The sequence below is a fragment of the Haliaeetus albicilla genome, chromosome 22 (genome assembly GCF_947461875.1).
Source record: "Haliaeetus albicilla chromosome 22, bHalAlb1.1, whole genome shotgun sequence".
In the NCBI taxonomy this organism is placed as follows: domain Eukaryota; kingdom Metazoa; phylum Chordata; class Aves; order Accipitriformes; family Accipitridae; genus Haliaeetus; species Haliaeetus albicilla.
In genome coordinates this window covers 17282820-17300419 of record NC_091504.1, presented here as the reverse complement: position 1 = coordinate 17300419, position 17600 = coordinate 17282820, and the positions used below count along the sequence as shown (strand labels likewise).

General features: G+C 39.3%; 1 protein-coding gene across 1 annotated transcript; it reads right to left on the bottom strand.

Annotated features, from left to right (window-relative positions):
- Positions 1-4541: 4541 nt before the first annotated feature.
- On the bottom strand, positions 4542-17471 carry LOC104316401 (acyl-coenzyme A synthetase ACSM4, mitochondrial-like). Its single transcript, XM_009916792.2, has 14 exons — positions 17160-17471; positions 14428-14604; positions 13347-13557; positions 12720-12927; positions 12198-12341; positions 11312-11468; positions 10613-10692; positions 9704-9827; positions 9104-9184; positions 8878-8979; positions 8375-8502; positions 7594-7693; positions 6748-6867; positions 4542-5917 (listed from the first exon to the last, which is right to left on the bottom strand). The coding sequence occupies exons 1-14, from the start codon at positions 17220-17222 to the stop codon at positions 5831-5833; spliced, it is 1782 nt and encodes a 593-aa protein (XP_009915094.2). The 5' UTR covers positions 17223-17471; the 3' UTR covers positions 4542-5830.
- Between the last annotated feature and the right edge of the window lie 129 nt (positions 17472-17600).

The following is a 17600-nucleotide window of genomic DNA, read 5'->3' as shown; positions in this document are numbered from 1 at the left end:
GAATATGGTTTGAATCTAGGGTCCAGCTGCATACAAGCAGAAATGGCAATTTTGCAGGTCTCCATGAGGATCCCAGCTTCTGAAATTATTACACTCTGACAGTGCACAACACAGTCTTTGGGATGGGACTAAGGCAGAAAGCTCCAGCCTGCAAGGTGGCTCTGGTGGAATGGATACCTGGTAAGATCATGCTGCAACATCATGCAACAAATAGTAAGTGACAGGAAACCTAGACAGACTCTGGGTGTGAAAAAAAAAAAGGAGTCCTATTTGCTACAAACTTGCTGAAACTTCTTGTCATGGGCACTCCAACAAGCAGACACCAAGCAAAAATCAAAGAGACAGTGACACTATTATTTAGTGGGAACAGAACATGCCTCAGGATGGTTTACAGTGGAAAGGGAGATTTCAGTACTCATTTTTACTAAGAAAGAATCTGTGGTATTACAAAGAGATGTGACTTGCCCTAGATCAATCCGTATGTCTGTAGGTGGTACAAAAACTGAATCTATGTTTTTGAATTTCCACTCTACTGAGAGCACTGTCTCCCCTCATGCCTTGCATTAACAGCCCACTAATGCAACAGCTTTTGCTTTCAATGACACATTGATTTTATTCTTACATTTAAAATAGTTGCTGCATCATACTGTAGCTTGCCATGTGAAAAGATGCATGATCCCTGAATCCATGGAGAAAATGAGGTGGTATAGTCAAATTTTATCCAGCCTGTATCAGACAGGTCCCATAGTGTGTCAGAGGAATTAAAATTCATCCAAAGATTGGTAATGAGACAAGAATTATAAAGGAAGCATTTAACAGGAAAAAATAATTTACAAATGGGATTAAGTGGATGTAGACATTGTGAATTTATGTAATTCTCTTTCCATTCATTAACAGGCCTGGTTCCTTCAGGAATCTCTCAAGGAGTGTAGCTTCATATCACCTAGTAGAAGGGGTTTACCTTTAGTGTCGTTTTGCTGCAGATCATAAGCATGGTGGGGAAAAAAGACAGTGGAAGTATTTAATCTGATTAAGGGAGGCGCACAAAGCCCTCTCTGCTTCCTTCAAATTTCTGTTATTCCATTTACTAAGAAAATAATGCTTTCTATCCAGAACTAGCCAGTCTGACCATAGTAATAGACAATGAGGTTTAAAGAATCTAGCTGTGAATGCCTGGCCCATTACCCAGCAAATAATCTCATCTCTGCGCCTGATTGCCTAGGAAGTACCAGAGCAAAACAAATACTGATCTTTTCTGAAAGCATCACAAAAGGCTGAGATAAACTTTTTTTTTTTTTTAAATGTATCCATATGCTGTATCACCCACTGGAAGTAAGTGTAAATATCCAAATTAAAGAGGCAAAGTGTGTTACCTTCTCCAGCTGAGCCCTTCTATCCGAAATGTGTGGCACTCACAGAGGCCTTAAAGAGCAGAAGACCGTGGTGCTCGCAGCCTCCCTCTGCCCAGGGGAGCCCGACTTGAGAGCACGGAGCTGTGCGGAGCATGGGCTCCTTGGCAGGCAGACCCTGCTGCAGCCGGATTTGACCACAACCTTATTTTGTTCACTTTTCTTCTGGTAGAATCACATTCAACAAACTTCTTGCTCTCATGGGGGATTTCATTTTCTACACTCACTAGAAGCCTGTGAGATTGTCCTTGAAGATAACCGTATTTTAAATTTTTAGGGCTGTGAGGGAATCTCTTGCGAAACAAGCAGCTGCTGGACTCTGTTGCTCTGCCGCAGCTGATGGAAGCTCAGTCACCGATGGCGAGTTCTGGTCTGCATCTTAAATCTAACGTTTGAATGCAATGGCTGAACTTGGCAAATTACCCCTTCTCTAATTGATCTTTTCAATAATGAACCCTTCTCACACAGATATGCTTACGTCCATTTAATTTATAAATTGTGGGGTTTTTTATTCTTACAGGGGGACTATTAAGACTCAGATCAAGTATTAGCATAATAATTGGTTTTACATCCACAGTGTGAAAAGCCTTATGAATAACTAAAACCAAAATCACCTAATGGCTGCTCTGTTTTTCGTTACAGCTTTATTCTGACTTTTTGTATTGTGGGAAAGAAGATGAAGTTGTAGATCACTTATAAAATGCTCCTGCTCAATGGACTGGCTAAAATAACACGCACAAAGTCACAAAAATCACCATCCAGCTAATCTGCAAGACCAAGTTCCAAACACATTCTGGAAATGTATTAAGGATTTCTAGACATAAAACTAAATATTAACTTTCTTACTAATGCAAGCAGAGCTTTTTATGTGCCAACATACATACACACTATATATACACACACACACAGAGTATATATGTATACATGCAACACTAAGCATGTACTATGAATTTCTACAACTTACTAGTTTCTCATGCTGTATGACAGCATCATATATGACAGGATTATTTCTCACGTACTGAATATAATCACAATTCTCATTTCATTTACCTCAGAGGGGTTCTTAAAGCAAAAGATAGGGTCTTGTGTTCATACCTGTTTGAAAATAGTCTTTACTATTTCAAAATAGTCTTCAGTATAAATACATGTTGCTTGTGCAAGTTAGTAGTCTTATATTATGCATAATAACATCCTTCACAGTTTAAAAACATGCCAAATACCCCCAATCTTGCATTGAGAATTCCACTCCTGGCTAGTGGTGGGAAGACAAGAGACATGCCTTCAAAAGAAGGGGACACCTACACATGGTTCTCATCCTACCACCAAAAATGTGGATTTTGAATCCTACTGCAATAAAACTGCTAGTCCCCCATCTGTAGCAATGCATTTTCAGGACTTGGGCTGCCACTATTCCAAACCAGAAAAAATTTATATGACCGCTAAGGAGAAAACATTGAAGAGGAAACATGTTCCCCGTCCCCAGCTGAAACTGAAGATTTCTTTCTACTTTATAAAACTTCAAAAGAAAGAAACAAATCCTCTAAAAGAAGTAGTTATTTTACTTGTTTGCTGTCCTTAGAACAGCTGTGTTGCCCACTCTAAACACAGATAAAACACCAAAAGAAAGGGCTAATTATCTTCTGGTGCATGAGGCTGAAGACCAGAGACTCTCAAGAAGTCAGTGAGTTCCTCCGTATGATCCATTTCTGTTTCCTTGTCATCCTGATACAAGGCAGAACAGCATTGTTTTTGCAGACATTAGGCAAAACATGCAGAGGTACCTGGGCAAGGTTGTTCTGCAACCTCATCATAATGTTGCACTTCAGTAATCCCTACAGAGACCATATGTACCAAAGTCACCATGTCCCTTCCATAGGCTTTGGATGAGAGGCTAAACTCTCAGGAAATAATGCATCAAAATGTATTTGATACAGAATACCTTTTCTCATGCAGGTATTACCTTTTTTATTGTTTCTGAGAATAACAGCAAATTGAAGCTGGGCTGTAAGAGGGATGGAGAGGAGGTCTCAAAGGGAAAGACTAGTTGATTGAAAATTACATTTTTCAGCCAGAGTGATACAATGATTCAGTCAAGTTTCAAACTTTGTGACTCCAAAAGAAAGACATGTGCTGGCGAGATGTATTTTGCTTTCAACTGCTTGTAGCTGTAAGCCTGTGTCTCCAAAATCATTCTGCAAGGATCAGGGGAAATGTATTGGCAGTTCTCTGATCCTGGGCAGAGCAGGAGAATTAAACAAACCATCTACCTTGAAAATGAGATAGAAAAGCATACTGAGTATCAAAAATAAGAAGTTGCTGCAGCACAGAGCAAAGCACCTCACGGACTACAGCCACAGCATGTGGCATGAATAGCCTGGAAGTCTGCTTCACTTTGATCCCAGCCAATTCATGCAAAAAACTGGGTACTAGAGCACAACAGAAACCCAGTTTCTAAGGTCAGCTAAGCAAGGAATCACCGTAGGTGACAGTTCTAGCATTGAAGCCTGCAGCAAATGATTCTAAAGAGCCACACTAGAATTTAGAGAGTCAAGAATCATAACTGTACTGAAATCAGTGGTAAAACTCTTGTCTTCAGTGTGGTAGTTTCATGTAGACCTTTTTTTTTAAGGCTCTGAACCTTCCCAACTCTGAATTTAGTTGCTTGATTTTAGGTGCCTAAATTTGGTGAGGGAGGAAAAAAAAAAAAAAAAAAAATCAACCTCCCAGTCCTCAGACATTACTGGAGTTTAACTGCCCAAACAGCTAACTGCAGAGACAAGGATAGTTTCCAGGGGCCACTTTTTGCTGACTTTTTGTTGTTTTGTCTGCTTTTTGTTGTTCTGAAACACTTGTTTGTTTGAAACCAAGCAGAAAGATCTAGAAGATGTAGACTCCCTGGAAGGCCCAGGAATACTTGGCTTTTAAAGGAAACTGAACTGGGTACAGAAAAGAGCTTGAAGCAGCAAAAAGTGACATGCCCAAACAAGTGCATTCAAGAAACTAGTGATTAGTTTTATAATCATGTAATCTAATGCTCCTAGAAACCTTAGGAGTGAAATAGTGAAAAGTGTTCGGAAATCTCTGTGGAATACTAAGGAGCATTACAAAAAATGAAGCTACTGTCAAAAAGAATGAAGTAAACATTGTATTTATTGACAATTGCTTTCATTTCAGCAGTTGCTAGTACAGAAATTGTTTCACTGACATAAGCAAAGTGTTTGCTCTCAAGAAATAAAATATTTTACTTTCTCAAAATTACAGTTCTCCAAATCTCACTTTACAGCTGGAGTAGACACAGAACTCCAGGCAGTGGGACACAGCTGTAAAAGACCTTCTTTCCTGCCTAAAGATGTTATTGTTCTCCAACAATACCTTCTTATTTAATGAATAGAAGAGGACTCCAAGGCTGGAGACATTTTTGTCAAATAATGAAAATTCACACCAGAAAAGGAAATCTTCATTCAGTACACAAAATTAACAAAACCTGAGGATGAACAGCCAAGAACTGATATAGCCTTAAAATCTGGCCCACTCTAGCATGTGCAACTGTAAGAAGTAAGGGTGTGTAAACTACAATACATGCTTCTTCATAAAGCTAAGAGCTAAATGTTAAACGGAGATGTGATCATCCAAAGCAGATCAAGGGAGTTTTTTCACTGGTTTCACCTCTAAGTGGCTGCAGAAATAGACTGTTCCTGTAGCAAGTGTCTACTATGGCAAAGAACCATGGTCTGTTCTACAAATCGGGTCACCTGCCAAACAGCAAACTTCATTTTAAAGACCACCAGAAGTGGTACAGGAGTTTTGTCTATTGTGTGCAAAGATCCAAACAGAGGGCGAGCAATGAAGCTACTTCTGTATGAGAGAGTATTTGTGGAAAAAGCATGGGAGAAGCTGGCACTGCTTGTCATCAACACATGTATTAAACAAGAAAGGTTTATGAAGGTCAAATGGTAGTGTCAATAAAGAGGAGTCTTTCCATCTTCAGCAAATGACAGGAGAACTGCATTCAGTTTAAACATGCTGCATTTAAGGACAGAGCATTTGAACCACTCAAATCCATGCCTCTCTTTTCTGCAGCTTGGAGCTAGACAATCCATATCAGCACTATCTCTTCATTGATCTTGGATGCTATCTAAAAGAGATGGGTCACCAGCCAAATTCTGGTGAACCTATGGACATTCAGGACTAGAATGGAGCTGTATGGTTTGTTCTCTTTCCCAGCAGTGCTTCAGGAACTGAAACCATGGTACTGACATTAGAAGTTTTGCAAGCAGGCACAAACATCACATCTTGGTCTTATCTATAGTTTTTGATGCTCAGGCATTTAACAAAAATAGGTCAGAAGGAGGGCAGTTCTATCAGAGAAATTTATGTAGTTTTAACAGAATGAAAGAAGTTCGGTTAAATTCCAAACAATGCTACATCCGTCCCCACTCTTTGTTTCTTAATTCATTCCTCTTGATCTTCCCAGTGACTGTCTTTGGCAGCTCTTGGACAAATTCCACCTAAATAAAAAGACAGAAAACAATGTAGCATGTTCTCCAGAGTTGATTTACCAAGACTGGCTCTCAGCATATGTTGAAAACTAAGAGGACTCCCATCAGTAAGAACTGCTCGCCTAAAGAATCAAGTCCAAGCCAAATCAAGGCAGCACATTATGCCACTTGTGAAACAATTTCTTTGGCTGCCTAGATGGCCAAACATCTGCGTAGCTGCCTCCCAGCTAACCAAACTGAGAACTGTAACATGAGTACTATAACAGAAGGATGAATACCTAAATGGTATCAGAGGTCAGAGATGAATGACAAAAGAAGGAAAAAAGGGATGTTATTAGCACAAAGTCTTTAATGGTCCTTAGTCTGCACAGCTGAACTAAGGCACTGCTAGTAGCTCTTTTCCTGTAGTGCTGGGATTACTGAGACACACCAAGTGTATTCTCCTGAGCTTTCCTCCTATTTATTAACTGTGAGGACCAGTAGATAAAAACTTATTCAGATTCAGTCAGGTACTACCCTAAAGTCACCGGAGGGTGCTTGGTTGAAGATTAAATACAAAATGGAGAATTATGGTTGTGAGCCTGACTTAGAACATGCAGATCTAACTAGGATATCATATGAAGCCTAGAAATTTTTGAGAGGTTTAAACAAACACTTTACTCAAATGTATGAAAAACAATGTAAACTAATGTTATTTAGGAAAGATTTTCTGGAGCCAGTGCCCTAGCTGAATGTTTACCACTGTCTCCTTCAGGTGAACCACGGAAATCCAAATAGTAATTCTCCTGAGATTTATGGAAGGGTGCCCTAGTTTAAAGTTTATCCTCAGAAACATTTACCTTTCTAGGGTATTTATACGGAGCGGTAGTTTTCTTGACATGCTCCTGCAAGTCACAGGTTAAGCTCTCCAGGTCACAGGCTGAAAAGGTCGGGGACAGGACCACAAATGCTTTCACAACCTGTAAGGTAAGGTTGACAAAAGTGAACTGACACCATCCATTTTTAAGAGCTGATATACAGGTTACCAGTGAGCAGTGCTGCTCAGAGTCATGACATGCAAAAGGGAGGAACAGAGACACCAGCACAATGTAAGAAATGGTTGTGCCCAGGTTCTGCACATGTATGTGCAGAAGGGAAAGCTGAAAGCAGTTTTCCTGCCATCATTACAAAGCATGAGCATTTGCTCTATCGTCTCAGTGGGGGTCAAGAAGAAGGAGTAATAAGAGGTGTCTCTGCAGAGTTCTCCCTGAAGCTGAGGGACATCTTGTTTATCTCTAAAGTTCACACTGAGGACAGCAGGCCTGTACCATCCCAGCACAGGACTATGATTTCTCCATAGGTGTAGCCCAAGTCTAATGCTAGGGTAGTTATAGTATAACTTTGGCTACACCAAGACAGCCAGAAAAGACAATTTCAGCATATAGACAAGTGCTTAACAACAAGGGGAAGGTAAACATCACTGTAATGTTCTTCACAGAGAAGACCTTCTTGGGATGAAAAGAAACAAAGAAGAGCAAAGGCACATAAAAGGGAAGGGATTTTGCCTGTCACCCCAAGTAGGATTATCCATGATGACATGACTGCCTTAGAGCTGTATGTCATTCAGTAAAGTAGGAACTGCTTCATACAGTTATATGTTTAAACAAACATATTGCTTCCCCCCCTGCCCCGTTCAGCATAATTACCTCTCCTCTGAGGGCATCTGGGCTGCTGACAACAGCTGTTTCTGCTACTGCTGGGTGCTCTATCAGGGCACTCTCTACTTCAAATGGCCCAATGCGATATCTAGGTAAGAAAAGAAAAATGTAGGATTTGGTTTTATAAGCTGGAAAACCAGTACCAAATGTTTTATAATTGTCATATTGAAGAAAAAAACCAAACCAAACCAACAACCAACTATAGAAACTTCAGGCAGAATAGGAAAGTTGGCTGTGTGAGAAGGTAGGAGCATTTCATGGTGGTCATGTGGTAGAGGACTGCTGGGGCTGTGGATACCTCTCCATCTCTCCCTTTTCCTTGTGGCTCCTAAGCTGGAGCTCCATCCCACCCCGATATCTGGGGTCTGCAGTTCCAGCTGATGCTACCTTATGGTATCACATCATACAGTATCAAATTGTTTAATTTCAACATGTTAAAAATAAAATGTTTCAATGCTCTTTGAGTCCAATAGAGATGTCCTTCAATTTTAGTCAAAAACCAAACTAGATTAAAATCCCTCCTCTGCCAATGGAAGTCTTCACTCTTTGTTGAAACAGACGAGATGTTGCAGGGGAAACGGATACAGAGATGCCACTGACATCACCAAGGTGATACTGCAGGTCTATGAAAAGCTAATAATAAAAACAAGTATTCCTAAGTCAAGAGGTCAATACATTCATCACAGGACTATTATGTCAGAAGCTCACTAGGAACACAACATGTAAGATTATACGATGGCAGATTTAGAAAGGAAGCATGCAAACTGACCCTGAAGAAATGATGATGTCATTGTCTCTTCCAATAAACTGAAAATACCCATCTTCATCCATAGTCGCTTTGTCTCCAGTGACATAAAAGTCCCCACGTTCACTTTCTGCTGTTTTCTTAGGGTTATCCTCAAAGTGGTTTACAAACCGGAGTTTAGATTTTGAGCATGCATTAGCTATACATTATGTTACAATGCACATAATGTTAAATGCACTGGAACTTAATTTTTCAGGCAAGGATGTTCAAGAATTGTACTGACATTGCTATAAAATACAGTAAAATAGGTTTAAAAAACAGAAACATTTTGATTCTTTAAAAAAACTTTAACTCAATCTTGAGCAAATTCTTCTCTTCCCTTTTCTAACATCCTCGAATCCAAACAAACAAATTACTCTGGTCATAAATAATAAACTGGTGAAAAATATTCAGCTTTTTGAACCACTATGCAGTTGGAGAGATTTTGGGGAGATTGGTGGTGGTGAGGAAGAAAATAAAGTCCTTACTACATATTCAGAGAAGAAACCAAGTGGTCTTATCGGTTTGCTTCTGACAGCAATTTCCCCCTGTTGTCCTGGAGGCAGAATGTTAGCATTTTTGTCTATGATCTAGAATGAAAAGAACATGTATGTTAGTCCAATGGGAGAAAAAAAAAACAACCAACAAACAACCAAACCCCAAACCAACCAAACAAAAAACCCCATGAAAGAATCTAAAGAGCAGCTAACAAACCTGAACATCATAAAAGGGAGCTGCCTTCCCCATTGATCCAGGTTTAATCTTCATTCCTTTAAAAACAGAGCAGATCACTCCCTGTAAAAATCAAAATCAAAACAAAGTTTTGCAGTAGAAAATTGCTACATTCACATTCAATTCATTAAATGTATTTTCTAGAATAATTCCAAATTAAAGAATTAAGATTCATAGGATCCTGTATGTCAGTGCTGTATGGTACAGATCAGCAAATTCAAGAAACTCCCTGAAAGAATCCTGTTCCATTATCTGTGAAGAATTCATGCTCTCTGCTAACCAGTCTTCTTCCTTAGATTCAAACTCTGCCCTCTTGTCTGTCACTGTTACTTGGAATTTGCTTAAGGACATTTATGGAAATATTAGAGCACATCTTCTCCCAACAATACACGTTTCTGGCAGGTTCTGTGAGGAGAGCCATGAAAGGGTGTTCTTTCAGAAGTTATCGGGGGTGGGGAGATTACTGAAACATTCATGGAAAGGAAGGAAGAAACAGGCTGTGTTCTTTCAAAACAACCTTAAAACATTGTAAAGCAAAAAGGAATGACAAAGATTTAATAGAATATTGGCCCACAGACATACCGTTTCAGTCTGGCCATATATGTCATGGATGTCCAGCCCAGTCTTGCTTTTCCACTGCGCCATGACTTCTGGGTTGAGTGGCTCCCCTCCACTTATGCAGTGCTTCAGGTTCATGAATTTGTAGCTTCACAGGGAGTTAAAAAACAAGAGGCAGTACTTAAATCTATTGGGCCAGACAAGGAGCATGCAACTATAAACAAATAATACTGGAGAGCTGTTTACTGGGAGTTAGTCCCATGGAGTGGGGAAATCAGAGAATTCCTGATTCTTTGGCTCCTGATACAGCAAGGATATCAGTCTGTGCTCAACACTATATATATGTGTAGTAGTAGTCAGAGTTAAACACACATGAAAAATAAAGTAAAATTTTTGCTGAAGTCAGCTGGGATTTAAGGACATGCCTATAACTAACTACAGAGCGATTTGTTGAGCCAGGGCCCTGATCGCTGACCCTCTGCAACAGCCCAAGTAAGAAAGTGCAAGACGGGAGGAAGGAACAGTGGCAGGCAGTGAGAACTGGAGCAGGGGATGATGTACAACTGCCACAAGTCACTCTCCTCACAGTTACGTTGACACTGACTTTCTAGGATGACAGTCCTTCCCAAAGCACAGACAATTAATGTGGTAACTGAAAATTATGATAAAGAATTTAACAGGCACTCAGTTTCATACCCTCAGGGATTTGCTCACACATTCAATACTTAAAGTCTCAAATTTCTGAAGGAAAACATCAAGTTTCTCTATGTTTGATCACAAAACTCGGCAAAACTCACAAATGTTGTATGATGGTCTTTTCAGGAAGGTTATTTTAAACTAAATTACTACCCTATTCTGGTCAACCAGCTAGATCTGGGAGATCATTAAAGTTCAGTGAGGGTAAATTAAACATTAGTAAAATATTGGACGTACTTGGAGAGATCATTTTGCACCAGCATGCGGAACAATGTTGGAGCACCAACCAGTGTGTCAATGGGGAATCTGCAGAGAGTCTAGTGAGTTAAACAACAAGATGGACATATGAAGTCAAAAACCTGCTTTGTGGATGGACAGTGAACAGGTGATACAGGGGGCAAATGTAGCTCTCCTTTCTATGGAAAAGCACCATATGTTCTCTGTTGGGTAAGAAACCCTCCTGCAGAGATTCACAGTATATTTGATCGGACAAAATCCCATGCTAACATGTCTACATGACACCCGGACTGCATAGCTTGGAGCATGGCCAGAATAAGCCTGCCTCTGTCTACATTATAGGGAGATTTTCACTTTCATCTTGGCCAGTGTGGGCAGAGAAACTCTTCAGTTTCAGTCTGCATTACTGATGCAGCTGATATTACTTCCACAGCCACAAGAACAAAAGACAAGCAATTAGTGCTGCTTTTGGATGATTTTCATTCACGTGGTCTCCAGCTATGAGCAAAATGTATGAATGAACCACAGGTTTGGCCACTTCTGGTACATTAAAAATGCAAATAGGGCCTTTACACAACAGATACAGCATCTCGAACACAACTATGGACACAACCCTCATGAAATCTATGGCTGCTGTTAAGAAATATTTTTTTTGCGCCCTTTCTGCAGATTAACACATCTCCATGAGTTTTTCCTTACATTTAGGATGGTTGCTGATTCAATCTGTGGTAGCCTATGTATAAAGATGCATGATCCAAAAACCCAGGGATCAAAAACAGATGCCAGTGAAGCCATTATCCATCCTGTGTCTGATGTGTTCCATATCATGTCTGAGGGAGTCAAATCCAACCAGTACCTGATAGAGCAGAAAAAAAAAATGAACAAAAAGATAACGAAAAATTTTTGCTTAACCCCCCCCCCAAACAAAGAAAACCAAAAAAACCAACAAGCCCAAGATTTCTGACAAAATATATGGGCCCTGGACACTCTGAGTAAGTTTATTTTATGAGCTAGCTCTAGGATAAAAGGCCACCTAATAATATATTTGCATAAATATATATACACACACACACATGCATGTATATCATACATATATGATGTCAGTCATAACATAGCATAAAAACAGGAGTCTGAATTTCAATAAAGTGACTTTGTGCTAGGTAGGAAGATAGGGCTGAAGCAGCAGTATTCATGGATACTGCGTTGGACACCAGATATTTCAGTTCTAAGGCTGCTGAGGGACTAGAGTGCAACCAACATAAACTCTGCTACTGCTCATCTATACATGTCACAAAGCTTTTTGCAGCCCAAACAGCATGGTATCTCTTGGTTCTTTGTGCTAAAGTATTCCCAGCTGATGGCTGCCCTTTGAACCACTCTAAAGCAGGGGTAAGAGATACTCACTGAAAAATGGAAACACTGGGGGCAATCCTATGCCCCTAGAAATCTGCTGGAATTTCTAGTCCAATTTCAAAGGGAGGAGGACTGGGGCTGTAAATTGGTATTTCTTATTCAGTAATTTTTCATCAGTTCTACTACGCAGCTTCAATTATCCCATGTTCGACCAGGCTCAAACCTTTCATACCTTTCACTTAAAAGGGGTCTGAAACCAAGACTACCCTGGGAATGTTCAGTCATCTTTGGAGAACCTGTGGTTCCACTGGTAAAGAAGATAGTCATTGAGTCTCGAATCCTTGTTTTGACGCAGGAATGGTCAGCAGATTGGTTTCTTTAAAACAGAGAATGCAATCGTGACTTCAATGGTTACTTTACACAGGCTTCAGAATGCAATGAAGTATTGCATATTGCAGAACTCCTACCCCAATAAGCTTCACAGAAGCTTTTCACCAAATTAGACTAAAATAATGTGGAGTTACACTTCCTCAGATAGACTTCCCCTTCAGAAGAACAGGATAGAAAATTCCCAGAACAAGACCACTGTTAGTAAACAACTCTGACATGGATCAGCAATCAAGCAGTCATGATTAACACCTTAACGTTGGCATTTGACAAGTGTTTGTAGTCAATGAATAGTTGTAAATGAGCACTTGTGGAGAACAGGTCTGCTTTCTGCATCATGACTGCAGTGTCACTAACTCATACTCACTTGTACAGGTCAGTGAAGTTCAGCCATCCCTCCCGACTGCCTTTGGACACGATTAGCTTGCTTTTCAGAAACTGACACTCAGATGCCACTGAGTCCACAGCAGGAGCCAGTGTGTCATCGGTAATGATGCATGCAGCCTTTGATGCCTGGAGTCGATATAATATGTCTTTGGCTGATAATTGGGATATTCCCGGAATTAAGACAATTCCTGGAAGAACAATAAAGTTAGTTTGGGATGGCATTTTTTACATCTGCTTCTTTTCTAAGAACATAAACTATTAACTATTCCCAAAACTGACCTCCAAGATGAATTTGCCCTGGCATTCCCAAGCCAAACAGTTATAGTGGAGTAATGCAGCTGCTTGTGCTTTCCTGTAAGTAATGAAATGTGGACCTGTCTGGTGAGTTCCATGGCTCTTCCTTGCCTTCTGTCATCTCCATGCCTGCTGCACAGGCCACCTGTCCTACAGCACCTAGTGCAAAACCTTCAGGACTCCCTGCGCAAATGGTAGCTAGGCCACTCACTAGATTATTACATTATTTTTCCTTTATAAACCATATAAATTCTTGATCCTCTCAACTGACTTGCATTAATCAGTTTTACCAGTCTCAGATATGCTCACTGACCTGCTCGCATGCAAGCCACGTTCACCAGCCACCATTCTGGGATTCGTGGCAGGATCACAACAATTCTGTCCCCCTTCTGCAGTCCGCATACTTTAGTCAGCGCATTGGCCACTTTCCGAGACAGGAACCCCAGCTCCTCAAAGCTCCACTTCACTTCTTCTCCTTTTCCATTTATCCACCAAAAGGCAGGGTTTGATGGTCTTTTTCCAGCCTACAAAACACAGGGATTCAAAACTAAAATATTTTCTTCTGAAAGACCATGAAACTATGATGCACAAATATCTGCAAATTATGGAAGATCTGAGTATTTCACAGTTGGCATATAAGCTATTATTTTTCCCTTGTCCTTAATGGATTAAGACTTGCTATGGATCAAGCTCAGATATTCCCAATAAATTCTCCTTTTCTGAACATGTAATGTTTATCATCCCAATTGTGTTCAGACTCAAGTCCTAGTCTGGATCCTGTTTCAGTTTAAGCCTTATGCTGAGCATTAATGCTCTTACAAAATAACAGATAATGTGAAATACTTCACATAATACTCCTGATATTCTGGATGGAGTTGTGGAATACTATTAAACAGAAGCAGCACAGGCAGAGGACAAAATAAAACAACAGGGCAACATGGTATCCCAGGACTCTTTCTAGTCTGATTGCCCAGGAAGAGGGGAGTTAAGTGGTCTCTAACTACAGGGCATCTGGACAAATACAGAATCCACTTTGGAGCAAGGCAATTAAACATTTGTGGGAGAATTTTCCCTAGCATGCAATGTTATTGTTACGTTACCTGTATTTTTATGATGTGAATATCTAACATTACAGTATGCAGAAGGAATAAGCACAGCCATTCCGAGGTGAAATCAAAGTCAAAAGGGACTTACCATTGCTTTTTCTACCTACATAGGGAGAACCAAGGGTCAGAGACACTTTTAAAATAAAGCAAAAAAGAATGAGACTTTGTATAATTTTCTAATGCAAATTGGTTTTGGCAACTGATTTTTTTGATAAAGAAAAAACCCAATTTATTTCAAATTAAATTTAAAATTAAAGTATCTCATCTGCACAACAAAAGATCATCTACCTTTTCAATCTCAGACCATTTGTCCAGTACATCACTTGCAAAGTTAAAGTACTTTGGTATTTCCTGTTCGCCCCGCCTGACGGACTCGTACTGTGAATATACATCAGAGGCAAGCAGCCTGGGGGGTCCGTGGAAAGTCCTATTAGGAGGCTTCAGAGTCCACAAGGATTTTAGAGTCTGTAATTTAAACAACTTCATGGCAGAAGATGATGTACGTAGATGCTGTAGATTACATAAGAAAATCAGCAGAATTGTTGCTATGTTGTTGCAACAACAAAAAAAAAAAAGAAAAAAAAAGAAAAAAAAAAGAAAAAGAAAATAATCTTGAGATTATCCAAAGACAATTCAGTTATGAATTGATGAGTTATTAATTTAAGTCACTTAGGCTAGCTACAGCCAAACTGATGTTTTTAACAGCTCAATTAAATGTGAAGTTCCCCACCCTGCTTTCTTATATTTTTTTACCACCAGCTTTTTAAGGACTTAATGTACCATACTGATCTGACATCTTGTCTGTAGTTCAGCTCATCCTTACAGATTCTCCATGTGTTCTTTGGGGCTGCTAATTGCCCACAACTCTCCTTAGTCAAAAACAACATCAGATGTTATTGTTTGCATAACAAGAAGGTTACTGGTTCTCACACCAAAGCATTCAGTAGCTGATTCTCTAGTCCTTTTCCTTCACGTCAAGCTGAAGGATGTTTCCAGACTACTTCCATCATGATTCTCACTGCTTTAGCTTGAACAGTTGCTGACCAATATATCCATTCATCACATATATCCCAAGAACCTTCACTTCAGTAATCCCAATAGGTCCACTTCAGTAATCCCAATAGGTCCAATCCCAATAATAGGTCCCCAAATTTGATTTAGACACTTCTACATTTGCTCACTGTAAATGCCCTCTTCCATCTCTACTCACCGTAATGATCCTAAGAGCTCTCAAGTCCAATTACTTTCTTCCTTTCCATTGCTACTCTTCTTTTTTTCTTTCTCTCTTTTTATATTACTATTATTATTATTTTCAGCAGTCTAGAAGATTGCTTCAGAAATGTGCTCAACTCTAAGAATTTTAATGCTATTTAGAAGCTTCTTGTAAGCGCATGTGAAGATTATCAAACATGGAAGAAACAACTGGCTCGTGTCTGGAAGAGCCCACAGTCAGAGCAGGAGCCAGTGAAGTCCCGTCAGAATGATGATTCTAAAACCTGGGTCCATTTATTGATTTTCCCTTTTCTACCACTATACACAAGTTACTGAATTCAATACAAGGTTAGACGAGTGACTGTTGAAATACAGGTTAATTTTCTTTTCTGTTCTTACAAAGGATGAAGCTATCCACAAACTAGGAACAAAATTATAGGTAAACTCTTGATTAAAATCTTTTCCATGTGGAATTTCTGTGGCCTGAGTGAAGCTGCAAAGTTTTGCCCTTTGTCCCAGGTTTTTAAGTTCATTTTGTATTCATTTACCTCTTGTTCTGCCTCTTCAACCGTAACCACTTATCCTTAAATCTCTGACACACAGAACTCAGTTTTGGTCAAATTTTATTCCCCAAGAAAAAGTAACTTATTTAACAGTGGAATTATTTCCTTATTCCTTAGCAGATGCTTTTACAGTAATATTTAATCTGCCTACCAGGTGAATGAACTCAAATACCTAGAACTCGCACAACTTAATCTTTTCAGTGATACCTGACAGCATAAAAAATCTGGACGCAGATTTTCCCCCCAGAACAGATACTTTGTCAAAACCAACAGTAATTCATGGTGTTCTCCATGCTACGTGGAGACTGTGGTAGAGAAATACTGACCAGCTGTAAATAATCCTACAGGGTATCATTTGCTCCTGAGAAAGAACCATAGGACATGAATATAGAATTATTATTATGTCCCTCAGTGCCACCCACTTCAGAATCAGGACTATAGAGCAGAAACTTACTTAGATGGTAATTGCATTTTAAATCAAAACTCTATTAACAGGACTTGGTGGAAAAAATTAATCAAAAAATGGTTTTACGGGTGAAAAATGGTATTTTAAATAATCCCTAAACACGTCCATAGAAAATGGACGTTAATAAAGGGGTTTTATGTCATATTCTGGGATATACATTAATTTTTATTGTTTTTTCTTACTTAAGGAAACAACTGCCAGTAAAAATATCAAGTTTTTCATTAAATGTAACCTTTCTTTGAGGTTGTGACCTCCACTGTTAATGCTAAAAACCAATGGATCCTCTTTCATTCCTTTAACAGAAAAGCCTAATGGTTTTGATTATTCTTTTTAATAACATAGTAAGATATTTCTCATTTCTTAGTCTGCTCTAATTCTATGATTTAGCTATAATCTACAGATTTTGGAGCATTGCAATGACAAAATCTACACAATAGCCTGTAAAGAAAAGAGGAGAGAAAGAACATTCAGGAACAGTGTTCAAGATTGGAAATGGTATTCAAGACTGGCAAGATGAAAAACATTTTAAATCCAGGACTCCCTAGTGGTCTACAAAAATGTCTGCAAAATTTTGCTGTGAAAGCCTTCAACAGTTCTTAGCACTTTTTCACCTGGAAACTTAGAGGTAAAAATGGAGTAAGAAAATTGAGGAAAAGACCCAGTAATAGCAAAGTCCTCTGAACTGCTGCAAGAATCAGAAATTATTTTTCCTGATTTAGTACTATCTGCTTCTTCTCTATGATCAACAACACTAGGAATTCAGACAATGTTTTCCTGACCTGTTTGCTGTGGACAGTATAGATTGAGAGCTGGCTGGGGTAGATCCTCTTCATTCGGTTCATTTGGCTTTCAGGACATGTGTTTCCCAAACGAGGCACTGTAAAGATTAGCCCTTATCTAGAGATGTGAAACCTGGATGCTCTGTCAAAAAGGATTTGGAATTAAACCCTTTCTACTTTATCATTTGCTTCTTTTGCAGTAATGAGAACAGAACATAGCACAAAACAGACCAGGCAGCACAATTCTTTCTGTGGAGTAACCTTTTTCTTGTAATCATTTACACTGTTGTTAATTGCACATAATTTGCACCTTAACCTAAAGCACTTTGTATCTTCTCTTTTCCCCCAACTTTAACTATTTAAGGAGATCACAAATTCATCAAGATGAAGAGAAGTAGTTAAAGGATATGCCTTTCTTCTTCCACTCAGAAAGAATTTGGG

What these genes read in the sequence shown, in the direction of transcription:
- LOC104316401 (XM_009916792.2), bottom strand. Translation starts at nt 17,222, where the DNA reads ATGAACCGAATGAAGAGGATCTACCCCAGCCAGCTCTCAATCTATACT. An exon ending in ATACTGTCCACAGCAAACAG is followed by an intron (nt 14,605 to 17,159) that starts GTCAGGAAAACA and finishes TTTAAATTACAG; the next exon opens with ACTCTAAAATCCTTGTGGAC. An exon ending in GTGCAAAATGATCTCTCCAA is followed by an intron (nt 9,828 to 10,612) that starts GTACGTCCAATA and finishes CTCCCTGTGAAG; the next exon opens with CTACAAATTCATGAACCTGA.